Below are 21156 nucleotides of genomic sequence, written 5' to 3'. Positions count from 1 at the left end.
ACCTGGGATTTTTATTTCTACAGAAAAAGCTCCAGGATTGGAATTTTAAACAAAATCAATGTTTGCATAGGTTCTATTTGCATACATTTGTCTTCGGGCTGAAGGGAGCAACCCTGGGTAACAAGTAAACTGTAATAACTCGGCTCACATTTTCCGGATCATAACAGTGGGGTTTGGGCTGGGAGTTTGGCCTAGTGGTAGAGTGCTTGCCTAGCATGCATGAAGACCCAGGTTCAATTCCTTGGTACTACATACTTAGATAAAAGCCAGAAGTGGTGCTGAGGCTCAAGTGGTAGAGCTCTAGTCTTGAGAAAGTCCAAGGACAGTGCTCAGGCCCTGAGCCCAAGCCCAGGACTGGCAAAAAAAAAAAAAAAAAAAAAAAAGAACAGTGGGGCTATGGCCAGTGGTGTCCACTCAAAGCCATGACTCCTTCATCACACTGAAGCCCATTGAAAGCGTTCTAAATGCTGCAGCTTGGTGCGTTGTGGTGGTGCAGGCTGTGGTCCCAGTTGCTGGAGAGGCTGAAGCAAAAAAAAGAGGATGGCCTGTGTTCAGAAGTTTGAGGTTGGTCTCTGTCTTTGGAAAACAACTCTAAACCAGGTGGCCCACACTCACACCTGTCATCCTAGCTACTCAGGAGGCTCGGATTTGAGGATCGCAGTTTGAAACCAGCCAAGTCAGAAAAGTCCATGAAACTCATCTCCAATTAACCAGCAAAAAAGCCAAAAGTGAAGCTGTGATTCAAGTGGTAAAGCACCAGCCTTGAGCACAAAAGCTCAGGGACAGCACCCAGGCCCCAAGTTCAAGCCCCCTAGCAGGGGCATGTGTGCATGCATGTGCACGCACACACACACACACACACACACACACACACACACACCACACCATGCCCTACCTCTCACCACAACAAGCCTGTCCCAGTCTACCAGTCCCCAGATGCCAGGTCCCTCCCCCTTCCTGAGCCAGGTGAAGCCAAGGAGGCACCAGAGGGAGAACAGAACCTACAAACATCCAGAAGAGGGATCACTGGGTACCACCTGGTTTGCATCCATGCCTGGACCCTGCCCAGTTCCTGGGTGGAACCACAGGTCTAGAAGGCCAAAAGAAACAGTGATTTCTACAACAGGGCTCCAGTGTTACCCTTCTCAAGGGCATGAAATTGGTTGCCAAGCATCCGGGCAGCTGTTTTGTACTGTATTTAAGCGGCCAGCCTTGTCAGAGTGCTGCTTGAGTATGCTGGCACAGGGGCTTCTATCTGCTCAGCATGTTGTTCTGGGTTGTCCGTCTGATTGGCCTGCAGCAGCTTTCCCTTGCCATCTGCTGGACTTCTGACTGCCACAGCTTTGAAACTTCTCCGGACTTCAGTCTCCAGGGAGATTATCTCCTTGCAGGCCTGTTTCCTCTCCACGCTGACTGTTTGCAGGAAAGACGCCTACCCCAGGTGACCTTCTGTGACAGGTGAGTGATCAGCAGAACTTTCACATAGTGGGCACTGTGGCTCCAGGGCCCCTCTGTCTGCCTCTGGGATGGGCCAATCCTAGGGCTTGAACTCAAGGCCTGGGAACTATCTCTGAACTTCTTTTGCTCAAGGCTACACTCTGTCTCTTAAGCCAAAGCACTTCTTCTGGCTTTTCTGTTTATGTGATACTAAGGAACTGAACCCAGGATTTCATGCTTGGTACACAAGCTCTCTACCACTATGCCATATTCGAAGCCCTGAAACGTGTTTGTTTTTGCAGTTGTAGGATTTGAATTCAAGACCTTCTGCTTACTAGGCTGATGGAATAGTATAGAGCCATGCCTCCAGCCCTGTTTTTTGTTTTGTTTTGTTTTACAATTTTTAAAAATGCTGGTTTGGGGGCTTGCATTAAATGGCCTGGGTGCTCTTAGCTTTTTTGCTCCAAGATGGTTCTACCACTTGAAGTTCAGCTCCACTCCCAACTTTTTGGTGGTTGGAGGTAAGAGTCACATGGACTTTCCTTCCTGGCTGTTTTTGAAACGTAATCCTCAGATCTCAGCCTCCTAAATAGCTAGGATTACAGGCATGAGCCACAGCATCCAGGTAGGAATTCTCTTTTATGAGCTGGTTATTTTCACGTTATGATTATGAGGTTGCTATATAGAGGGGCTGAAATTACCTAAGTCACGTAGATGCCTTTTTTTTTTTTTTTGGACAATGTCACCCCTTTCCTCACTTTTTCTCAGTTTTCCCCTCCCAGCCCCACCCATAAGTTATACAGTTCATTTTCAACATGGTGTCTATGTGACTGCCCCTGCTACATTTGTTCACTCTGTGCCCCTTGGCTCCTTATTTTTGAAATAGGACCATGCTTTTTTTGGGGGGGGGGGTCAGTCATGGGACTTGAACTCTAGGTCTAAGCGTTGTCCCTGAGCTCTTCAGCTCAAGGCTAGCACTCTACTACTTGAACCACAGTGCCACTTCCAGTTTTCTGGTGATTCATTGGAGATAAGAGTCCCATGGACTTTTTAGTGCCCAGGCTGGCTTTGAACCATGATCCTCAGATCTCAGCCTCCTGAGTAGCTAGATTTACAGGCATGAGCCACTGTGCCTGGCTTTCTTTCTTTCTTTCTTTCTTTTTTGCCAGTCCTGGGCTTGAGCTCAGGGCCTAAGCACTGTCCTTAGGCTTTTTTCAAGACTAGAACTCTACCACTTGAGCCATAGCCCAACTTCCAGCTTTGCTATGTATGTGGTACAGAAGAATCATACCCAGGTCTTTGTGCATGCCAGGCAAGCATTCTACCACTAGGCCACACTCCAGGCCCCTTGGCAGTTTCTTAAATCTCCCCATTGATTTTCTGTCGATTCTGTTTCTGTAGAGAACCCAAAGTCCATCAGCCTTTTCTGCTACTGTTCTTTGGAGCCCTTCAGTGATCCCATGTTCATCAGTGTGGGCCACAGCATTTCTCCACCGTGTATCCTGCTCTCCTGGAGCTGTGTGTAAAAGGATCCAGGCTGAGGTGGCAGTACGGGCCACCTCCCTAAGCCTGGCCCCTCCCAGAGGTCACTTACTTTCCCCACAGACCGGACAGCTTCAATGGCCATGGCTACCACCTCTTCCAGGCCATGAGGTTTGCCGTCGAGGAGATCAACAACTCCACATCGCTGCTGCCCCATGTCAGCCTGGGGTACGAGCTTTACGACGTGTGCTCCCCATCGGCCAATGTATACGCCACGCTGAGCTTCCTGTCGCTGCCGGGGACACGCCACATAGAGATCCGAGGAAACTTGTCCCACTACTCCCCCAGGGTGGTGGCTGTCATCGGTCCGGACACCACTAACCACGCAGTCATCACCGCTGCCCTGCTGAGCCCCTTTCTGGTGCCCCTGGTAAGCTGAGCCACAGCCGTGTGCCATATTCCTTTGGCAGGTCCAGCATGGGTTTGGGGCAGGTGGACGGGAGCCACTATCCCCTCTGAGGCCTCTGGACCTCTGAACAGACCCTTTGCTTTAGATACTTTGCAAAGGTCCCTTGGTCACCACAGTCCCTGTCCTAGCCCTCTCTCCTTAGTCTCTAGGGATTGTGTCAGTCCTCATGTTCCCTTGGATGCCATCACCTGTCAATCATCTTCCCTCTGCATACCCCTCCCTCCATCTAAAGTGTCCGTTGTCCTGGCTGGGGCTGGCACTCAGCCTAAGCATTGTCCCTTAGCTTTTGTTGATTGAGCCAACCTTGAGCACAAAAAGCTAAGCAAGAACTGGAGGCCCCAAGTTCAAACTCTTGTCCCAACACACACAAAAATAAAAGGACCTCTGGCCAAGCAGTAGCTCCCACGTGTCCCCAAACCCACCGTACCGTCTCACTCCCTAGAGACAGGTTGTGTTCCCTGTGCTCAGAATATCTGAACCTTACTCGTTCACTGGGTGGAGTCCCACGCTCCTCTGAGGGTGCCACCCTGCTGTCCCCCCACTGCTCCCCTGGATGTGAACTGGGGGTGGGGCCACGACTGAGGGGGACACTACTGAGCTCACTGAATGGGACCTTCCTGTCCCCACAGATCAGCTATGAGGCCAGTAGCACGACACTCAGCTCGAAGCAGCTGTACCCCTCTTTTCTGCGGACCATCCCCAGCGACCAGCACCAGGTAGAGGTCCTGGTGTTGCTACTGCAGAGGTTCGGCTGGCTGTGGTTCTCGCTCGTGGGCAGCCACGGTGACTACGGGCAGCTGGGTGTGCAGGCGCTGGAGGAACTGGCCACACAGCGTGGCATGTGTGTTGCCTTCAAGGCCATTATACCCTTCTCTGCCAGGGCAGGGGACCAGAGGATGTGGGATATGATGCTCCATCTGGCCCAAGCCAGCACCACTGTGGTAGTGGTTTTCTCCAGCAGGCAGCTGGCCGGAGTGTTCTTTGAATCTGTCATCTTGGCCAACCTCACCGGTAAGGTGTGGATTGGCTCAGAAGACTGGGCCATCTCCACCCACGTCACCCGTATGCCAGGGATCCGGAACATAGGGACGGTGCTGGGCGTGGTCATCAAACAGAGGCTCATTCCTGGCCTGAAGGAGTTTGAAGAGGCCTATGCTCGGGCAGAAAAGAGGGCCCCCCGGCCGTGCTCTGAGGGTTCCTTTTGCAGCACCAACCAGCTCTGCCGAGAGTGCCAAACATTTGGAGCACACGAGATGCCCGCGCTGGGAGCCTTCTCCATGAGTGCTGCCTACAATGCCTACCGGGCAGTGTATGCTGTGGCTCGTGGCCTGCACCAGCTCCTGGGCTGCTCTGCTGGAGCCTGCGCTAGGGACCCCATCTACCCATGGCAGGTAAGTAAGATTCTAGCTCCAGGCCTCTAGTTGATTCACGGAGAATGGCCCATCCTGAGACGGACAGAATGGACGCATGGCTGGCCACCCTATGAGCCATTAATTTAAGGACTAGTTTTCTCTTAAACCATCCTTTTTTCCTTTTTCTATGTCCCTGCAGAGCCTCTAGGTGCTGGTGGCTTGTGCCAGTAATCCTAGCTACTCAGGAGGCTCAGATATTAGGATCACAGTTCCACGCCAGTCCGTGAGACTCTTATGTCCAAGTGGTAGAATACTAGCTTTGAGTTGAAGAGCTCAGGGACAGTGTCCAGGCCCCCAGAGTTCAAGTCCCATGACGGACAGAAAAGGCGGGGTGGGGGGGGGTGGGAATGTGGTAGAGTGTCTGCCTAGCTTGTATGTAGCCCTAGGTTGGATTCCTCAGTACCACATAAATAGAAAAATGCAAAAGTAGTGCTGTGGTTCAAGTGGTAGAGTGCTAACCTTGAGCCAAGGAAGCTCAGCAACAGTGCCCTGGTCCTGAGTTCAAACCCCAGCACTGGCCAAAAATATAATAAAAATAAAAATCTCTGCAGAGAAGTTTTTTGTTTAGAGGCCTCCCCTCTGGAGGTTTGTTTGGAAGGCCAGGTGGCTTTCCGGGAGAGAAGGGGTCTCTAAAGAAGTGGATCCTTCGCGGCCAGGAGCATAACTTAGTATGCATGAAGCCCTGAGTTCAATTCCTCAGTACCACCTACTCAGAAAAAGCCAGAAGTGGAGCTGTGGCTCCAGTTGTAGCGTGCTAGCCTTGAGCAAAAAGCGTCCAAGGACAGTGCCCAGGCTGAGTTCAAGTGATATGACTGGAAAGAAAAAAGAAAAAGTACATCTTCTAGGTGGGCTAGAACCATCTAGAAATGGAGATCTGAACAACTGCTAACACTTGCTTCCTGGGCCATCTGTTTTGCGTTTTTGTTTGTTTTGCCTTTTTTTTTTTTTTTTTTTTTGCCGGTCCTGGGCTTGAGCTTAGGGCCTGAGCGCTGTCCTTGGACTTTCTCAAGGCTAGAGCTCTACCACTTGAGCCTCAGCACCACTTCCGGCTTTTTTCTATGTATGTGGTACTGAGGAATCGAACCCGGGTCTTCGTGCATGTTAGGCAAGCACTTTAACCACTAGGCCAAACTCCCGGCCCTCTTTTTTTTTTTTTTTTGCAGTACTAAAGTTTGAACTCAGGGCCTCACACTTGCTATACTGATGCTGTAATACTGAACTACACCACCAACCCTTCCCTGGATCAGCTGATTTGTGTGTCTTATGGAGACTTCATGATGTCTCTTTAATCCCAGCTTCTACAGCAGATCTACAAAGTGAATTTCCTTCTACATGAGGACACTGTAGCATTTGATGACAACGGAGGCCCCCTCCCTGGCTATAGCATCATTACCTGGGACTGGAGTGGATACAATTGGACCTTTAGGGTCATTGGCTCCTCCACATGGTCTCCAGTTCAGCTGGACCTAAATCAGACCAAAATCCAGTGGCCTGGGAAGAGCCAACAGGTAATGGAGATGTCATTCATAGTGACTGAAGGGTGATACATAATCTCTGGGGGTGATGTGTCCCCAGATCAGGAAGTGTCAGGCTGCCATGCTCTGCCTAGCTCTGTTGGTGCCAACCGCTGTCAGACAGATGCTCAGTGGACTGTTAGCCCAAGACTGGGGCTCTGCCCTGGGAGTAAGCATGGAGAACAGAAGTATAGGGGTTGTTTGCCTTTCTACACATGAACTGTCCCTTAATAAAGGCCTGTCCATGTAGTTGCATTGCCTGTGGCTTTCTTTCTTTTTTTGGAGGGAGTATTGGGGATTGAACCCAGGACATTGCACTTACTAGATAAGCACTTTGCCACTAAGCTACATCCCAGCCCTTACCTATGGCTTCTTATAGGTGCCTAGGTCTGTGTGTAGCCTGGACTGTCTTGAAGGGTACCATCGAGTGGTAATGGGTTCCCACCGTTGTTGCTTTGAGTGTGTACCCTGTGATGCTGGAACCTTCCTCAACAAGAGCGGTGAGTGGGGCCTGCACTGTGGATGGAAAGGTCTCCCTCAAGCTGTAACCCTCCTGTACATCACTTTGCTTTGGTCTTGACCTGGGTGCAGTCCCTGAGCCTCTTTGTGCTCAAAACTAGTGCTCTCCTACTTGAGCCACAGCACTGCTTCCAGCTTTTTCTGAGTAATTTAACGGAGATAAGAGCTTAATGGACTTCCTGCTTAGGCTGTCTTCCAAGAGCAAGCCTCAGATCTCAGCCTCCTGAGTGCTAAGATTACTGACATGAGCCACAGGCACCTAGCTTATACCTTTTGTGTGTGTGTGTGTGGGGGGGGGTCATGGGAATTGAACTCTGGGCCTGGATGCTGTCCCTGGGTCTCTGTGCACCTAGGCAAGCACTCTACCACTACGCCAAACTCCTGGCTCCATATTTTTTTTTTTTGCCAGTCTTGGGGCTTGAACTCAGCCTGAGCACTGTCCTTGGGCTTTTTTCTCAGGGCAAGGGCTCTGCCACTTGAGCCTCAGCACTACATCCAGCTTTGAATGTATGTAGTACCAAGGAATCATGCATGCTAGGTAGGCAAGCACTCTACCACTAGGCCAAACTCCTGGCCCTGGCCCCAATTTTTTTTTAAGCGGGGGTGGGGGAGGGTGGGGGGATGGGGTGGGGTGGGGGGGTGTATGAGGGCGGGTGTGGGGGGGTTTCAGTTGGGTGCTGGTGGTTCAAGCCTGTCATTCACAAACAGGAATTCAGATACTATCTTGTCTGCAGGGGAAAAACAAAAACAAAAGTAACAAAAAAACCAAGTCTGTCCCAACCAGTGAAGTAAGGGGTCAGTTAGGTGGCTGATGGCTGGGCCCAAAGCCAGACACAATTCTTTGCTGTTTTTCAGGACTCAGGAACCACAGAGAAGCTCATTAAGATGCATTTAGTTAGTAAAAGTGGTGATGAAAATACTCTTCCTCTGGGGCCAGCTGTTCCTGTCAGAAAATACTCTCATTGTACTTGGGCAGAGCTCCCTGTGTAAATTGTGTATACAGACCCTTTTTTTTGGGGGGGGGGGTGGAATTTGGCCTAGTGGTAGAGTGCTTACCTAACATGCACGAAGACCCAGGTTCAATTCCTCGGTACCACATATGTAGCAAAAAGCCAGAAGTGGTGCTGAGGCTCAAGTGGTAGAGCTCTGGCCTTGAGAAAGACCAAGGGCAATGCTCAGGCCCTGAATTAAAGCCCAGGACTGGCAAAAAGCAAAACAAACAAACAAAAAACCCTTTTGAAATGAGAGTCACACAGAATTCATCTGTGTGTCCTCAGAGTCTATAACACAAATGTGTACTGTGTATGTGTATATGAGTGTACATGTGTGTTGGTTTCTGGAGTTTGCCTAGAAAAAGGACAGCGCGTCCTTTTTCACTTAAGATTGGTACTCGACCACTTGATCCATAGCTCTACTTCTGGCTTTTTTTTTTCCTGCCAGTCCTGGGCTTGGGTTCAGGGCCTGAGCACTGTCCTTGGACTTTCTCAAGGCTAGAGCTCTACCACTTGAGCCTCAGCACCACTTCCAGCTTTTTTCTATGCGTGTGGTATCGAGGAATTGAACCTGGGTCTTCGTGCATGCTAGACAAGCACTCTACCACTAGGCCAAACTCCTGGCCCCTACTTCTGGCTTTTTGATAACAAACTGAATATAAGAATCTCATGGAGACAGGTGGCTTAGTGGTAGAGTGCTTGCCTAACATGCATGAAGCCCTGGATTCAATTCCTCAGTAACACATAAACAAAAACAAGGCTGGAAGTGGCACTGTGGCTCCAGTGGTACAGCACTAGCCTTGAACACAGAGAAGCTCAGGGACAGTGCTCAGACCCTGAGTTCAAACCCCAGAACTGGCCAAAAAAGAAGCTCATGGAAGCCAGGTGCGGAGGCTCACACCTGTAATCCTAGCCACTCAGGAGACAGATCTGAGGATCAAGGTTCAAAGTCAGCCCAGGTAATACAAAGCTGAGAGACTCTTATCTCCAATTAATCACTAGAAAACAGGAAGTGGGGCTGTGGCTCAAGGGGTAGGGCGGTAGCCTTGAGCTGAAGAGCTCAGGGACAGTGCCCAGGCCAGAATTCATGCCCCTCCCTGCCCCCCGCAAAAAAAAAAAAAAGAAAAGAATCCCATAGACTCTACTGCCTGCGCTGACTTTGAACTCTGATCCTCCTATTTCAATCTCCTGAGTAGCTAGAAATATCCATGTGAGCCACTCATGCCTGGCTTCCCCACTTCCCGGTTGTATTCCGCTCACTTGGACTTCAGGATTTATTTTTATTATTCCTTTTCCTTCAGACCTCTACAGTTGCCAACCGTGCAAGAAAGAAGAGTGGGCACCTGAGGGAAGCCAGACCTGCTTCCCACGCACTGAGGTGTTTTTGACTTGGCAGGATCCCATCTCATCGGTGCTGCTGGCAGCTAACACACTGCTGCTCCTGCTACTGAGTGGGGCTGCTGTTCTGTTTGCTTGGCACCTTGACACCCCTGTGGTGAGGTCAGCTGGGGGCAGGCTGTGCTTCCTCATGCTGGCCGCCCTGGCTGCAGGGAGCTGCAGCCTCTACAGCTTCTTCGGGGAGCCCACGTTGCCCACATGTTTGCTACGCCAGGCCCTCTTTTCCCTTGGCTTCGCCATCTTTCTGTCCTGCTTGACAATCCGCTCCTTCCAATTGCTGATCATCTTCAAGTTTTCCACCAAGGTGCCCACATTCTACCATGCTTGGGTCCAAAACCACGGTGCCGGCCTGTTTGTGATGGTCAGCTCCACCGTACAGCTGCTCATCTGTCTCACGTGGCTGGCAGTGTGGACCCCGCTGCCCACCAGGGAGTACGAGTTATTTCCCCAGCTGGTGGTCCTCGAGTGCACCCAGGCCAACTCCCTGGGCTTCCTACTGGCGACGGCCTACAATGGTCTCCTCTCCGTCAGCGCCTTTGCCTGCAGCTACCTGTGCAAGGAGCTGCCAGAGAACTACAACGAGGCCAAATGTGTCACCTTCAGCTTGCTCCTCAACTTCGTCTCCTGGATCACCTTCTTCACCCTGGCTAGCCTCTACCAGGACAAGCACCTGCCCATGATCAATGTGCTGGCAGAGCTGGCCAGCCTGAGCAGCGGCTTCAGCGGCTACTTCCTCCCCAAGTGCTACGTGATCGTCGGCCGTCCGGATCTCAACAACACCCAGCACTTCCAGGCCTCCATCCAGGACTACACGCGGCGCAGGGGCTCCACCTGATGGGCGGGCAGGCCGCGCCGCGCCGCGCCGCGCCGGGGGAGGCCCGGTTCAAGGTCGGGGGTCCGGGGTGGCCGGGCCGGGCCGCCCCAGGATCCCCCGGCCCTGGCTCGCGCCGCGGGAGAACGCGGCGGAACCCCCCCCTCCCCCAGTTTCCTTCCGAAGCCGCCAATAAATCCGAGCAGCGCCAGCCTGTGTCTCAGTGGCGCCGCCTCTCCGGGAAGAGGGTGGAGCCTCTCGAGTTCCAGCGAGGGGGCGGAGCCTAATCCCCGAGGCCCAGGCGCCCAGCTTGGTGTTGCTAGGCAACCGCGGAAGTCGGACTCGGGACCCTGGGTCTGGGCCTGGCCCCGCCCCCCTGCGCCCCATTGGTTACTGTCAGGGTTCCGGTTCCCCGAGGGCTGGAGTTAGAGGCCCCGCAATCGCGAGGAGTCCCGCCCGGGTAGGAGCGCCGTGACGTCACGTCCGGCGCGGCGACGGCGGCGTCTCCTCACGGTGGGCCGGGCACGTCAGGCCGGGGCAGTTGGTCTCTGGGCTGTGGAAGCGACCGAGCCCTGGTCAGTGCCCCGCGCCCGGGGAGGACGGGCCGGGTGAGGCGGGCGCGGGAGGGGGGTCTCCGGGCTGCCTTGGCTCCTGACGGAGGGTGGCAATGGCCGCCGGCCGTTCGGAGCCTGTGGGGACGGCACGGGCTCGGGTCACCTGTGCCCGGCCCCGCCCAGCCCCTATCGGCCAGTCAGTTCGCGTCCATTCCCGCCTCCTGTCCCCCAACGTTTCCTAATCCTCGCCTGAACCCCTTTACGGGCCTGGTCTGTGTCCCGCCTTGCTGCCCCCCAGCCCGCGCAGCACCATCGCCTCTCCGGCCAGCGTGGTTCAGCCGTGTCCCCGAGGCTGTCAGTCGGTCCCCGCCGTCCGCGTGCGCGCAGCCTCTGACCTCCCCCTACTTAACCCGAGCACCCGTTGTCCATGTGCACGCGCACACCAGCCTGGGGCCTGAACTCTGGGCCCGGTGCTGTCCTTTAGCCGTCTCTCTCAAGGCTAGGACTCTGCCATACCTCCACTTCTGACCTTTGAGTGGCTCCTTGGAGATAAGAATCTCACAGGCTTTCCTGCACGAGGTGGCTTCCCGCCCAGATGCTCGCATCTCAGCCTCCTTAGTAGCTAGGATTACAGGCGTGAGCCACGAGTCCCTGCCCTGATTGTCCTCTTAAGTGTGATTGAGTGGAGTCCAGCCTCACATTCTGTCTCCTCAAGGCCTGGGCTTTCTTCTGCTTCCTCTCCTTTGGACTGGCCAGGGTGTCACTCTACTTTCGTGTCTTCCAGACCATGGATGGCTCCTTCGTCCAGCACAGTGTAAGAGTTCTGCAAGAGCTCAATAAGCAGAGAGAGAAGGGTCAGTACTGTGATGCCACTTTGGACGTGGGGGGCCTGGTGTTCAAGGCGCACTGGAGTGTCCTTGCCTGCTGCAGCCACTTCTTCCAGAGCCTCTATGGAGATGGCTCCAGGGGCAGTGTTGTCCTCCCTGCTGGCTTTGCGGAGATCTTTGGCCTCTTGCTGGACTTTTTCTACACTGGTCACCTTGCTCTCACCTCAGGGAACAGAGATCAAGTGCTCCTGGCAGCCAGGGAGTTACGAGTGCCCGAGGCTGTGGAGCTATGCAAGAGCTTTCAGCCCCCAGCCTCAGTGGGACAGACACCAAGTGGCCAGAGTGGACTGGGGACACCTGTCTCACAGGATGTGAAAGGCCACTTCAAGGTGCCATCAGACTTAGAGGAAGATGAAGTTTCGAAGACTCTTGGCTTGGTGCCCAGGGATCAGGAGCCCATGGGCAGTCAAAGCCCTCAACAGCTCAGTCACCCTGCTCAGAGCAGCCCCTCCCTCCTCTGTGGGAAACTCAAGCAGGCTCTACGGACTTGTCCCTCAGAGGACAAGGACCCTGGGGACTGCAAAGTGTTCACGAGGCCCTTTGAGGCTGAAGACACCCCGCTGCAGCGAGAGAGTAATGAGGTACTGTGCCCAGGGGGGGCTGGAACTGGTGATGCACTGTGGCAGGACATATTGGACACTTTTTTTTTTTCTGGGTGTAATGTCTGTAATTTCAGTTATTGGGAGATAGACAGGGTGGATCATAGAGGCTAGCCGAGGCAAAAAGTTAATGAGATCCTCATCTCAACAAATAAGCTGTGCTTGTTGGTGCCTGTCTGTAATCCCAGCTAATACAAGAGGAATAGGTAGGAAGAGTGCAGTCTAAGGCTGGCCTTGGACAAAAACACGAGACCCTTGCTGGGTACTGGTGGCTCACGCCTGTAATCCTAGCTCCTCAAGAGGCTGAGGATCACTGTTCAAAGCCAGCCCTGGCAAGAAAGTCTGAGAGACCCTTATCTGCAATTAACCACCAGAAAACCAGAAATGGCACTGTAGCTCAAGTGGTAGAGTGCTAGCTTTGAGCTGAAAAGCTCAGTGCCCAGGCCTAGAGTTCACAAGTCCCACAACCGACAAAAAAACAGAAAACCAAAACATGAGACCTTATGTGTAAAAAAAGGCTGTGGGCATGTCTCATGTGACAGTAATGCTTGCCTAGCATATATGAGGCTCTGGGTTCCCCCATTATCACCAAAGGAGGAAAGTGATGATACTTTTCTGGGGTGATCTGGACCCCAAAATTTGAGGAATAGGCCTTCTCCACACATAGGAAGCCAGTGGCCTCAGCTGACCTTCCCAACGCTGGCTGCCCCAGTTGCTAGCTTCCTTGGGGGTAGAGTGGGTGATGTCAGGGTTACAGGTGTTTCCCAGGAGTAGTGAAGGCTAACCAGGTTTCCAGTTCCTCACATAAACAGCCACTTCCTCAGATCCAGGATGCAGATGCTGAGTGGCCCTGGGACTGTGTAGGGACCAGAGTCTGATGAAGGGGCCATCTGGGTTGGGACTGGGGATGAACTAAGATGGGGCCCCCACAGCCCCTGCATATTTAACTCGTGGCTTCTCTTGCACCTCTTCTGCTCTAGTGGGAAGTGGTGGTTCAAGTTGAGGATGATGGGGATGGCGATTACGTTTCTGAGCCTGAAACTGTGCTGACCAGAAGGAAGTCAAAAGTAATGAGCAAACCCTGTGCTGCCGAGCCAGCCTTGGGTACAGGTTCCCTAGCAGCTGAGCCCGCCGAGAGCAGAAAAGGCACAGCGGTGCCGGTTGAATGCCCCACATGCCATAAAAAATTCCTCAGCAAATATTACCTAAAAGTCCACAACAGGTAAATGCTCTGTTTTTTTTTTTCCTTTTAATTTTCTTTTCCCATCTGACATTCCCGTGTTGGGGGAGCGGGGCCGCACTACCTACTCCTGAGCTCTGTAGGGGCTGGGGGCTTGCTCTGCATCATCAGGGAATAAGAACCTCCTTTTGGGTCAGATTCTCCTTTCCCTTCCCACCATGAGACTTTTAGTTGAAGGTGGGTCTATCAATAGGTTTGACCCATTGTGGAGTTGGACTGCCAGCTGGCATCTGCCAAGTGGACAAGCGAAGCCTATAGCTCCTGACTCTAGCCGAGGCCTGATCTTAGGAATTTCTTTTTTCTTTTCTTTTTTTGTGGGTCATGGGGCTTGAACTGTGGGCCTGGCCGCTGTCCCTGAGCTCTTCAGCAGCTACTGCCCTACCCCTGGAGCCACAGCTCCACTTCATCTTTTTCTAGAGATTAATTGGAGATAAGAGTCTCAGCAACTTTAGTGCCTGGGCTGACTTTGAACCTTGATCCTCAGATCTCAGTCTCCTGAGTAGCTAGGATGACAGGCGTGAGCCATGGTGCCTGCTTGATCTTAGGAATTTCTAAAGCCTGGCAAGATGGGCTCTGGGAAAGATGCTGATCTGGAGGGTTGGCGCTCCCTGAGTGTCTGGAGATATTAGCTTAGGTGTCAGGAGTATGCAAGATCTTTGGCTAGTAGCACAATGTCCAGTAAGGCCGTCAAGAGCTCCAGCGGTATTTCAGCTAAAATGACTTAAAATTGAATTCAGTTCCTTAGGCATTCCAGCCATATCATATATGCTCAGGAGCCACGAGGCAGGAGGCTATCAGAGCATTTGCATCGTCCTGGGGAGTTCCCTTCCTCATTGCTGTCTCAAGAGACTTGCAGTACTTCTCAGTATCCTGCCTTCCAGTACTGCCTAGGACATTGCTAGTCCAGCAGTGTGCCACCTCGAGAGCCAGATTGGTCCTTGCATTTGTTCTCTGTGTGACACTTGGGGAGGACACAGGTGATCTCTAGAGCTGAGCTGCAGTTGAAAGCTCTTTGCTTTACTGTGCGTGACTTTGGGGCAGCTGAGACAAGTGGACTGTGGGTAACTCTGCTGTGGGAGGCGCCTGCCTGTGGTTGTCCAGCACTGCCTCTGGACTCAGCATTCTGCCAGAAAGACTAGTGCAGACCCTTATCTCCATGTGTCTCTACCTCAGCTGGGGCTGCTGGATGGCCTTGACAACTGGGTGGCAAGTAATGGCTTCCTGAGGTCATTGTGGGTGGAGGAAGACAGTTGAGGTAGTGTCAGAGAAAGAAGCACTTAGCTCTGGCAGCCTTGAGAGCTCTTCCAGTGCCATTGATGGGCTACGAGGTGAGGATTCATTTTACTCATTCAGTGAATTTCCAGACAGTGGGCAAGAATGTGTGGACCATCAGGATACGTCAGTAAATAAAACAAAGATCCTAATGGAACTTACCTTCTGGCAGGGCAGTACAGATGAAAATAACAGGGCCAGAGGCATGGCCTAGTGGTAGGGTTCTTGCCTAGCATGCATGAGGCCCTGGGTTCCATTCCTTGGCACCACAGATACAGAAAAAACCAAAAGTGGTGCTGTAGCTCCAGTGGTAGAGTGCTAACCTTGAGGAAGCAAGTGATAGAAATTGGATAGGATATTAGAAACAAGTGAAAGAAGCCGGGTACAGTGGCTCATGCCTGTAATTGTAGCTACTCAGGGGGCTGAGATCTGAGGACCAAGGTTCAAAGCCAGCCCGGGCACTAAAGAACATGAGAGTCTTACCTCCAATTAACCACTAGAAAACAAGAAGTGGGGATATGACTCCAGGGATAGGGCGGTAGCCTTGCCGAGCTCAGGGACAACGCCTAGGCCTTGTGTTCAATTCCCCTAACCGACAAAAAAAAAAAAAAAAAAAAAAAAAAAAAGCTAAATTTGAGCAAAGATGGAAGTCATCCACTTAGAAGAACATTCTGGGCCAAGAACATAAGCCACAAAGGTCTCGGATTAGTAGTGAGCCTGGCTTGGCTGCAGGGGCTGAGGAGGGATTTCAGAGAAAGGCCAGAAACATGGGGGGCACATCTACCCACTCATTGCCCTCTGGGCATCTTGTCATAGAAGTGAGAAGCACTGGACAGTTGTGAGGTGATGCAGGAGGAGATGAGGGCTTCCACACTTAGTCCAGTGTGACCTAAGTGGCACTGGCAGAGCAGGCGTGCCTCATGCCATATGAGGAGCCCTTGCTACTGCACATCTGATCACGGTCTGCAGAAGTGGACTTATATTCAGGGTCTGGGTCCTGTCCCCAAGCTCTTTTGCTCAAGCCTACTGCTCTACCACTTTGAGCCACAGTATCAGCTCCCGTTTTCTGGTGGTTAATTGGAGATAGTCTCGTGGGCTTTCCTGCTTTGGCTGGCTTTGAACTGTGATCCTCAGAGTTCAGCCTCCTGGGTAGTAAGGGTTACAGGTGTGAGCCACTGGTGCTGGCTATCCCTTGGCTTTTGCTGCTTAAGGTTAACACTCTTACCACTTGAGTATCAGCTCCACATTTAAAAAAATTTTTGATTATTTATTTTGTGGGTCATGGGGCTTGAACTCAGCCTGGGCGCTGTCCCTGAGCTTTTCAGCTCAAGGCTACCGCCCTGCCATTGAGCCAAACCCCACTTGTGCCTGGGCTGGCTTTGAACCTTGGTCCTCAGATCTCAGCCTCCTGAGTAGCTAGGATTACAGGTATGAGCCATTGTACTCTGATCAGCTCCACATTTTTACTCATTAATTGGAGGAAAGAGTCTCCAGGATGCCTGTTCAGTGGCTCACGCCAGTAATCCTAGCTACACAATCTGAGGATTGTGGTTCAAAGCCAGCCGGCAGGGCTGGGAGCATAGCCTAGTGGTAGAGTGTCCACCTAGCATGCATGAAGCCCTGGGTTCAATTCCTTGGTACCACATACTCAGAAAAAGCTGGAAGTGGTGCTGTGGCTCAAGTGGCAGAGTATTAGCCTGGAGCAAAAAAACCTGTCTAAGGACAGTGCCCAGGCCCTGAGTTCAAGCCCCAGGACTGGCAAAAAAAAAAAAAAAAAAGCCAGCCTGTACCGTGAGACTCTTACTCGTATCTCCAGTTAATCACCAGAAAACCGGAAGTGGCACTGTGGCTCCAGAGATAGGGTAGTAACCTTTAGCTGAAGTGCTCAGGGACTGTGCCCAGGCCTCAAGTTCAAGTCCCATAACAACAACAAAAGAGTCTCCAGGACTTTCCTGTCCAGACTGGGTTTGAACCATGACTTTCAGCCTCCTTAGCAGCTAGGATTACAGGTGTGAGCCACCTGCACCTGGCTCGAAGTAGGGCAGATTCTGGCCCTGGCTTGAAAGGTAAAACCCACAAATATTTTGGGAAGATGGCTGCTTCTGCAGGTCAGCCCAGTGACTGTTTCTGCCTTGAAAGGGAAAGCTGGCAGCTAGGCTTCCCCATGAGCCTCTATGCCAGGTTCCTGGACACCTCAAGGAAGGCTGGCTGGTGGCTCCCAGCTGTCCCCTATTGTGTGGAGCTGTTTAAGGCTGTAGCCACAGTGCCCTCCTTTGTTGAAAGTCTCCTTGCTAGTGGGAGATGACTGGATTTGTGCTGCATGTTTCTCTAGGCTTTAAGGAGCTATTTGGACCTCAGGACGCTCCTCCCTTCCTCCTTCCCTCATTTGCTTCTTTTCCTTTTCCCGTTCCTCCCACCCTCCCTCTATTCCTTCTGAGCAGCATAGCATGGGTCAGAGGTGGGAAGCTGGGTCAGGGAGGGAGGGAAGGAGGGAGGGAGAGTGAATGGGGAGACACTCTCAGCCCCCACACCTCCGTGGCTTCTCCTGGCAGGAAACACACTGGGGAGAAACCCTTTGAGTGTCCCAAGTGTGGGAAGTGTTACTTCCGGAAGGAGAACCTCTTGGAGCATGAAGCCCGGAATTGCATGAACCGCTCGGAGCAGGTACTTGTGAGCAGAACACCTTGTGTCATCTTCTTGCCATCTGGGCAGGGCCCCAGGAGGCTTTCTGTATTAGGGACTGCAAGCTCATGACAGCTGCAGGGGCCTTGGCTGTCACAGTCCTCACTCTGGTACAGTGGAGACTGCATCACATAGGCAGAAAGCCACAGGCCTTGGAGCCTTGGAGGGGCACTGTAGGGAGGCATTTGGGCTTTAGATGTGGGGCCTCAGCCCAGCTCCACGGTGGAAGCTTCGGTGGAGGATGGCTGCAGGGAAGGGCCTTCTGGTTGTCTGCGGCCCACTGCTGCCTCGTGTGGGTGGGGTCTGGCTAAACCTCACCCTTCTCTTCCCAGAGGCCTGTTGGTAGCCTCTGGACCAAGGATTGTGGAAGAGGCTGTTGGCCCCTGGCCTCAGCCTGGCTGGGCCTGAGAAGGGTCCAGAAAGCCATAGTTGGCAGTACTCAGTGGCAGGCAGGGCAGGCAGGTTACATGTGGCCCTCTCCCACCCTAGTGTCCCCACCCCGCAGCACGTGGAAGCCCCAGTAGAGGCTGCTGCCTTAAGCCCTGGTGCCCACTGATGCTGGCCTGCTTGCCCCTCACACTGCCAGGTCTTCACGTGCTCCGTGTGCCAGGAGACCTTCCGCCGGAGAACGGAGCTGCGGGCGCACATGGTGTCGCACACGGGGGAGATGCCTTACAAGGTCAGGACTGTGGCTGGGCTGGGGGGCGCGAGGGGGTGCCCAGTCCTTCCTGTGGAATCTTGGCTGGTGTCAGGCGCTTCTCCCTGGACGGCTGTCAAGGGACCTGCTTGCCTTGTTAATCTAGTGACTCCATCTCTGAGGGTAGGGCCTCTGGCCCCAGTGCCATGACCCTGTTGGAGCCTGACTCTTGCCATGGAGGGCAGGTTGGGCATTCTTCAGGACATGGCGTGTTCAGCTGAGCACTTCCTCCTCCTGAAGCCAGCCTCCACACTAGACAGTCCCTTGCATGTTGCTGGGCCCTGCCCTCACCACCTGGCACGATAGATAGCAGGGTTCTGTCAGTGTGGGCTGCTGTGGAGGTGACTACGCTTGTTTTTCAGTGCTCCTCCTGCTCCCAGCAGTTCATGCAGAAGAAGGATTTGCAGAGCCATATGATCAGGCTGCACGGCGCCCCCAAGCCTCATGCGGTGAGCCGTGGGCAGGGCAGCTAGGGCTCCCCAGTAACCCCAGTCAGTCCCCTGGTCCTCACTGGCTTTGGCCCCCCTGCCTGTCCTGTTCCAGTGCTCCACCTGTGCCAAGTGCTTCCTGTCCCGCACGGAGCTGCAGCTGCACGAGGCCTTCAAGCATCGTGGGGAGAAGCTGTTTGTGTGCGAGGAGTGTGGGCACAGGGCCTCCAGCCGCAATGGGCTGCAGATGCACATCAAGGCTAAGCACAGGTTTGGCTTGTTCCTTCACCCTGCATCTTTTCTGGGGTGAGGGGCACCCAAGGGACAGCAAGGGCTTGCTGGGGAGGAGAGGCCAGGCTCCAGGGGCCAGTTCTCTAGTTTCCCCAACTTCCTGTGATGCCCTGTTCCACGGACTCCCCTCCTGCCCAAGTTAGGGGGCCGTGTCCTTCAGTGACAGCCTCTACCCCTAACTTCCAGGAATGAGAGGCCCTATGTATGTGAGTTCTGCAGCCATGCCTTCACCCAGAAGGCCAATCTCAACATGCACCTGCGCACACACACAGGCGAGAAGCCCTTCCAGTGTCACCTCTGTGGCAAGACCTTCCGCACCCAAGGTGAGCTAGCTAAGCCCCTTCCTTGTCCTAGGGGCATGGCCAGTGGCTGAGCTCCACCTTGTCCCCACAGCCAGCCTGGACAAGCACAACCGAACCCACACAGGAGAGAGGCCCTTCAGCTGTGAGTTCTGCGAGCAGCGCTTCACGGAGAAGGGGCCACTACTTCGGCATGTGGCCAGCCGCCACCAGGAGGGCCGGCCCCACTTCTGCCAGATCTGTGGCAAGACCTTCAAAGGTACCTGGACAAGCCGAGGATGAGGGAGGGCCAGGCCTCTGCTCCCCACTGACCAGAGTTGGGGAGCTCCAGAGGGGCACAGCGGTGGCGATACGCACACGCTCCTTAGCGGCAGAGCCTTCCTGCTAGCAAATGTCTTCCATCTCCCCCTACGAAGACACGAGAGTGGATCTGACGAGGGTCCTCCAGGCCTCCCACGGCAGTGGTCTTAGGGTGTGGCTGGAGAGCCCTGTGCCCCTCCTCTAATGCTGGTGCCACCTTTCTTCCCCAGCGGTAGAACAGTTACGTGTGCATGTCAGACGACACAAAGGGGTGAGGAAGTTCGAGTGTACTGAATGTGGCTACAAGTTCACTAGGCAGGTAGGCCGTACCCTGGGGTCGTTTCCCCTCCCCCTCCGCTCTGCCACCCAGACCTGAGCGTGCCCTCTCCCCAGGCCCACCTGCGGAGGCACATGGAGATCCATGACCGAGTGGAGAACTACAACCCCCGGCAGCGCAAGCTCCGCAACCTGGTCATCGAGGATGAGAAGGTGGTGGTGGTGGCCCTGCAGCCACCTGCAGAGCTGGAGGTGGGCTCAGCCGAGGTCATCGTGGAGTCCTTGGCTCAGGGTGGCCTGTCCACCCAGCTCCCTGGCCAGAGACTATGTGCAGAAGAGAGCTTTGCTGGCTCAGGTGTCTTAGAGCCCTCACTCATCATCACAGCAGCTGACCCAGAGGACTGTGACACATAGCTCCCCTGCCCCCCAGCCTCCAATAAAAATGCCACTTTATACTCACTTGTCCAGACGCCTGGTTCTGGGACTACTCAGTTTTTCTGCTCAAGGTAGCACTCTATCACTGAGTCACAGCTCTATTTCCAGCTTTTTTTTTCTTCTTTTTTTGGTGGTGGAGGTTAGAGGTAAGAGTCTCATGACTTTACTGTGATTACAGGTGTGAGCCACTGGCCCCTAACTCCTGTTCTTCCTTCTCTCAGGATATTAGATATTAGCAGCAGTAGCTGCTAGTGAAGGTGATGCTGAATTTACGAGAGGCTTTAATCAGAATGGAACGGCTAGGTCCTACCATGGTAGTCCCACTGGCCAGAATTAGGACTTGGGCTCCCTTCAAGTTCTGGGGCGGAACTGCCTTCAGCTGGAGACAGGTAGCAAGCTAGCCAGGCTGGCAGTATGCCCACAGGGACCCTTCCATGACTTGGTCTGTGAGTCACAGAGGCACAGTGAGTTGTTGAAGATTCTGATTCTTCCTACTTGCACTTATGAGCAAGTGACTGCTTCATCTCCACCTTCAATGGAATTGGTAACATGTCCATAAAGATTAAAGGTGAAAGCTCACTGCATAATAAACCACTGCAGAAATTGTCCAAGGCCTAGGGGATCTGTCCTCAGGATGGCTCAACTGTGCCTGGCGAGCTGATAATTGGTTTCCCTCCACTAGCTGGCTTTCTCTAGTCTGGACAGGAAAGTCCTGGAGACTCTTTTGTTGTTGTTGTTATGGGACTTGAACTTGAGGCCGGGGCACAGTCCCTGAGTGCTTCAGCTCAAGGTTACTACCCTATCTCTGGAGCCACAGTGCCACTTCCGGTTTTCTGGTGATTAACTGGAGATACGAGTAAGAGTCTCACGGTACAGGCTGGCTTTTTTTTTTTTTTTTTTTTTTGCCAGTCCTGGGGCTTGAACTCAGGGCCTGGGCACTGTCCTTAGACAGGTTTTTTTGCTCCAGGCTAATACTCTGCCACTTGAGCCACAGTGCCACTTCTAGCTTTTTCTTTGTATGTGGTACCAAGGAATTAAACCCAGGGCTTCATACTTGCCAGGCAGGCACCAATGTATTGTTCTGCACTGCACAGGCTCGGAAATGAGCTGTAAGACTGCTCTGTAGCATTTATTTTTCTGCTTCACACCCTGTGTTGCACTG

At 53.2% G+C, this 21156-nt stretch overlaps 2 protein-coding genes across 3 annotated transcripts; both read left to right on the top strand.

Annotated features, from left to right (window-relative positions):
• The first annotated feature begins 1256 nt into the window (after positions 1 to 1256).
• Tas1r1 (taste 1 receptor member 1) lies at positions 1257 to 10085 on the top strand. The gene is made up of 6 exons (XM_090333929.1): positions 1257 to 1458; positions 3043 to 3349; positions 4018 to 4779; positions 6096 to 6308; positions 6694 to 6814; positions 9127 to 10085. The coding sequence occupies exons 1-6, from the start codon at positions 1265 to 1267 to the stop codon at positions 10056 to 10058; spliced, it is 2529 nt and encodes an 842-aa protein (XP_090190055.1). The 5' UTR covers positions 1257 to 1264; the 3' UTR covers positions 10059 to 10085.
• Positions 10086 to 10503: 418 nt separating this feature from the next.
• Zbtb48 (zinc finger and BTB domain containing 48) lies at positions 10504 to 20018 on the top strand. Of its 2 annotated transcripts, none has more exons than XM_090335938.1 (11): positions 10504 to 10642; positions 11373 to 12056; positions 13055 to 13296; positions 17139 to 17250; positions 17855 to 17947; positions 18328 to 18414; positions 18509 to 18663; positions 18871 to 19007; positions 19078 to 19242; positions 19514 to 19602; positions 19677 to 20018. In XM_090335938.1, the coding sequence occupies exons 2-11, from the start codon at positions 11376 to 11378 to the stop codon at positions 19971 to 19973; spliced, it is 2058 nt and encodes a 685-aa protein (XP_090192064.1). In that variant the 5' UTR covers positions 10504 to 10642; positions 11373 to 11375; the 3' UTR covers positions 19974 to 20018. The 2 variants fall into 2 exon arrangements, with proteins under 2 accessions (XP_090192064.1, XP_090192063.1); XM_090335937.1 differs by having other exon boundaries at positions 10505 to 10609.
• Positions 20019 to 21156: the final 1138 nt, after the last annotated feature.

Source organism: Megascapheus bottae, chromosome 6, assembly GCF_031878675.1.
Source record: "Megascapheus bottae isolate mThoBot1 chromosome 6, mThoBot2.hap1, whole genome shotgun sequence".
Classification (NCBI taxonomy): domain Eukaryota; kingdom Metazoa; phylum Chordata; class Mammalia; order Rodentia; family Geomyidae; genus Megascapheus; species Megascapheus bottae.
The sequence above is the reverse complement of the archived record's forward strand: the minus strand, read 5'-3'. Positions and strand labels throughout refer to the sequence as shown.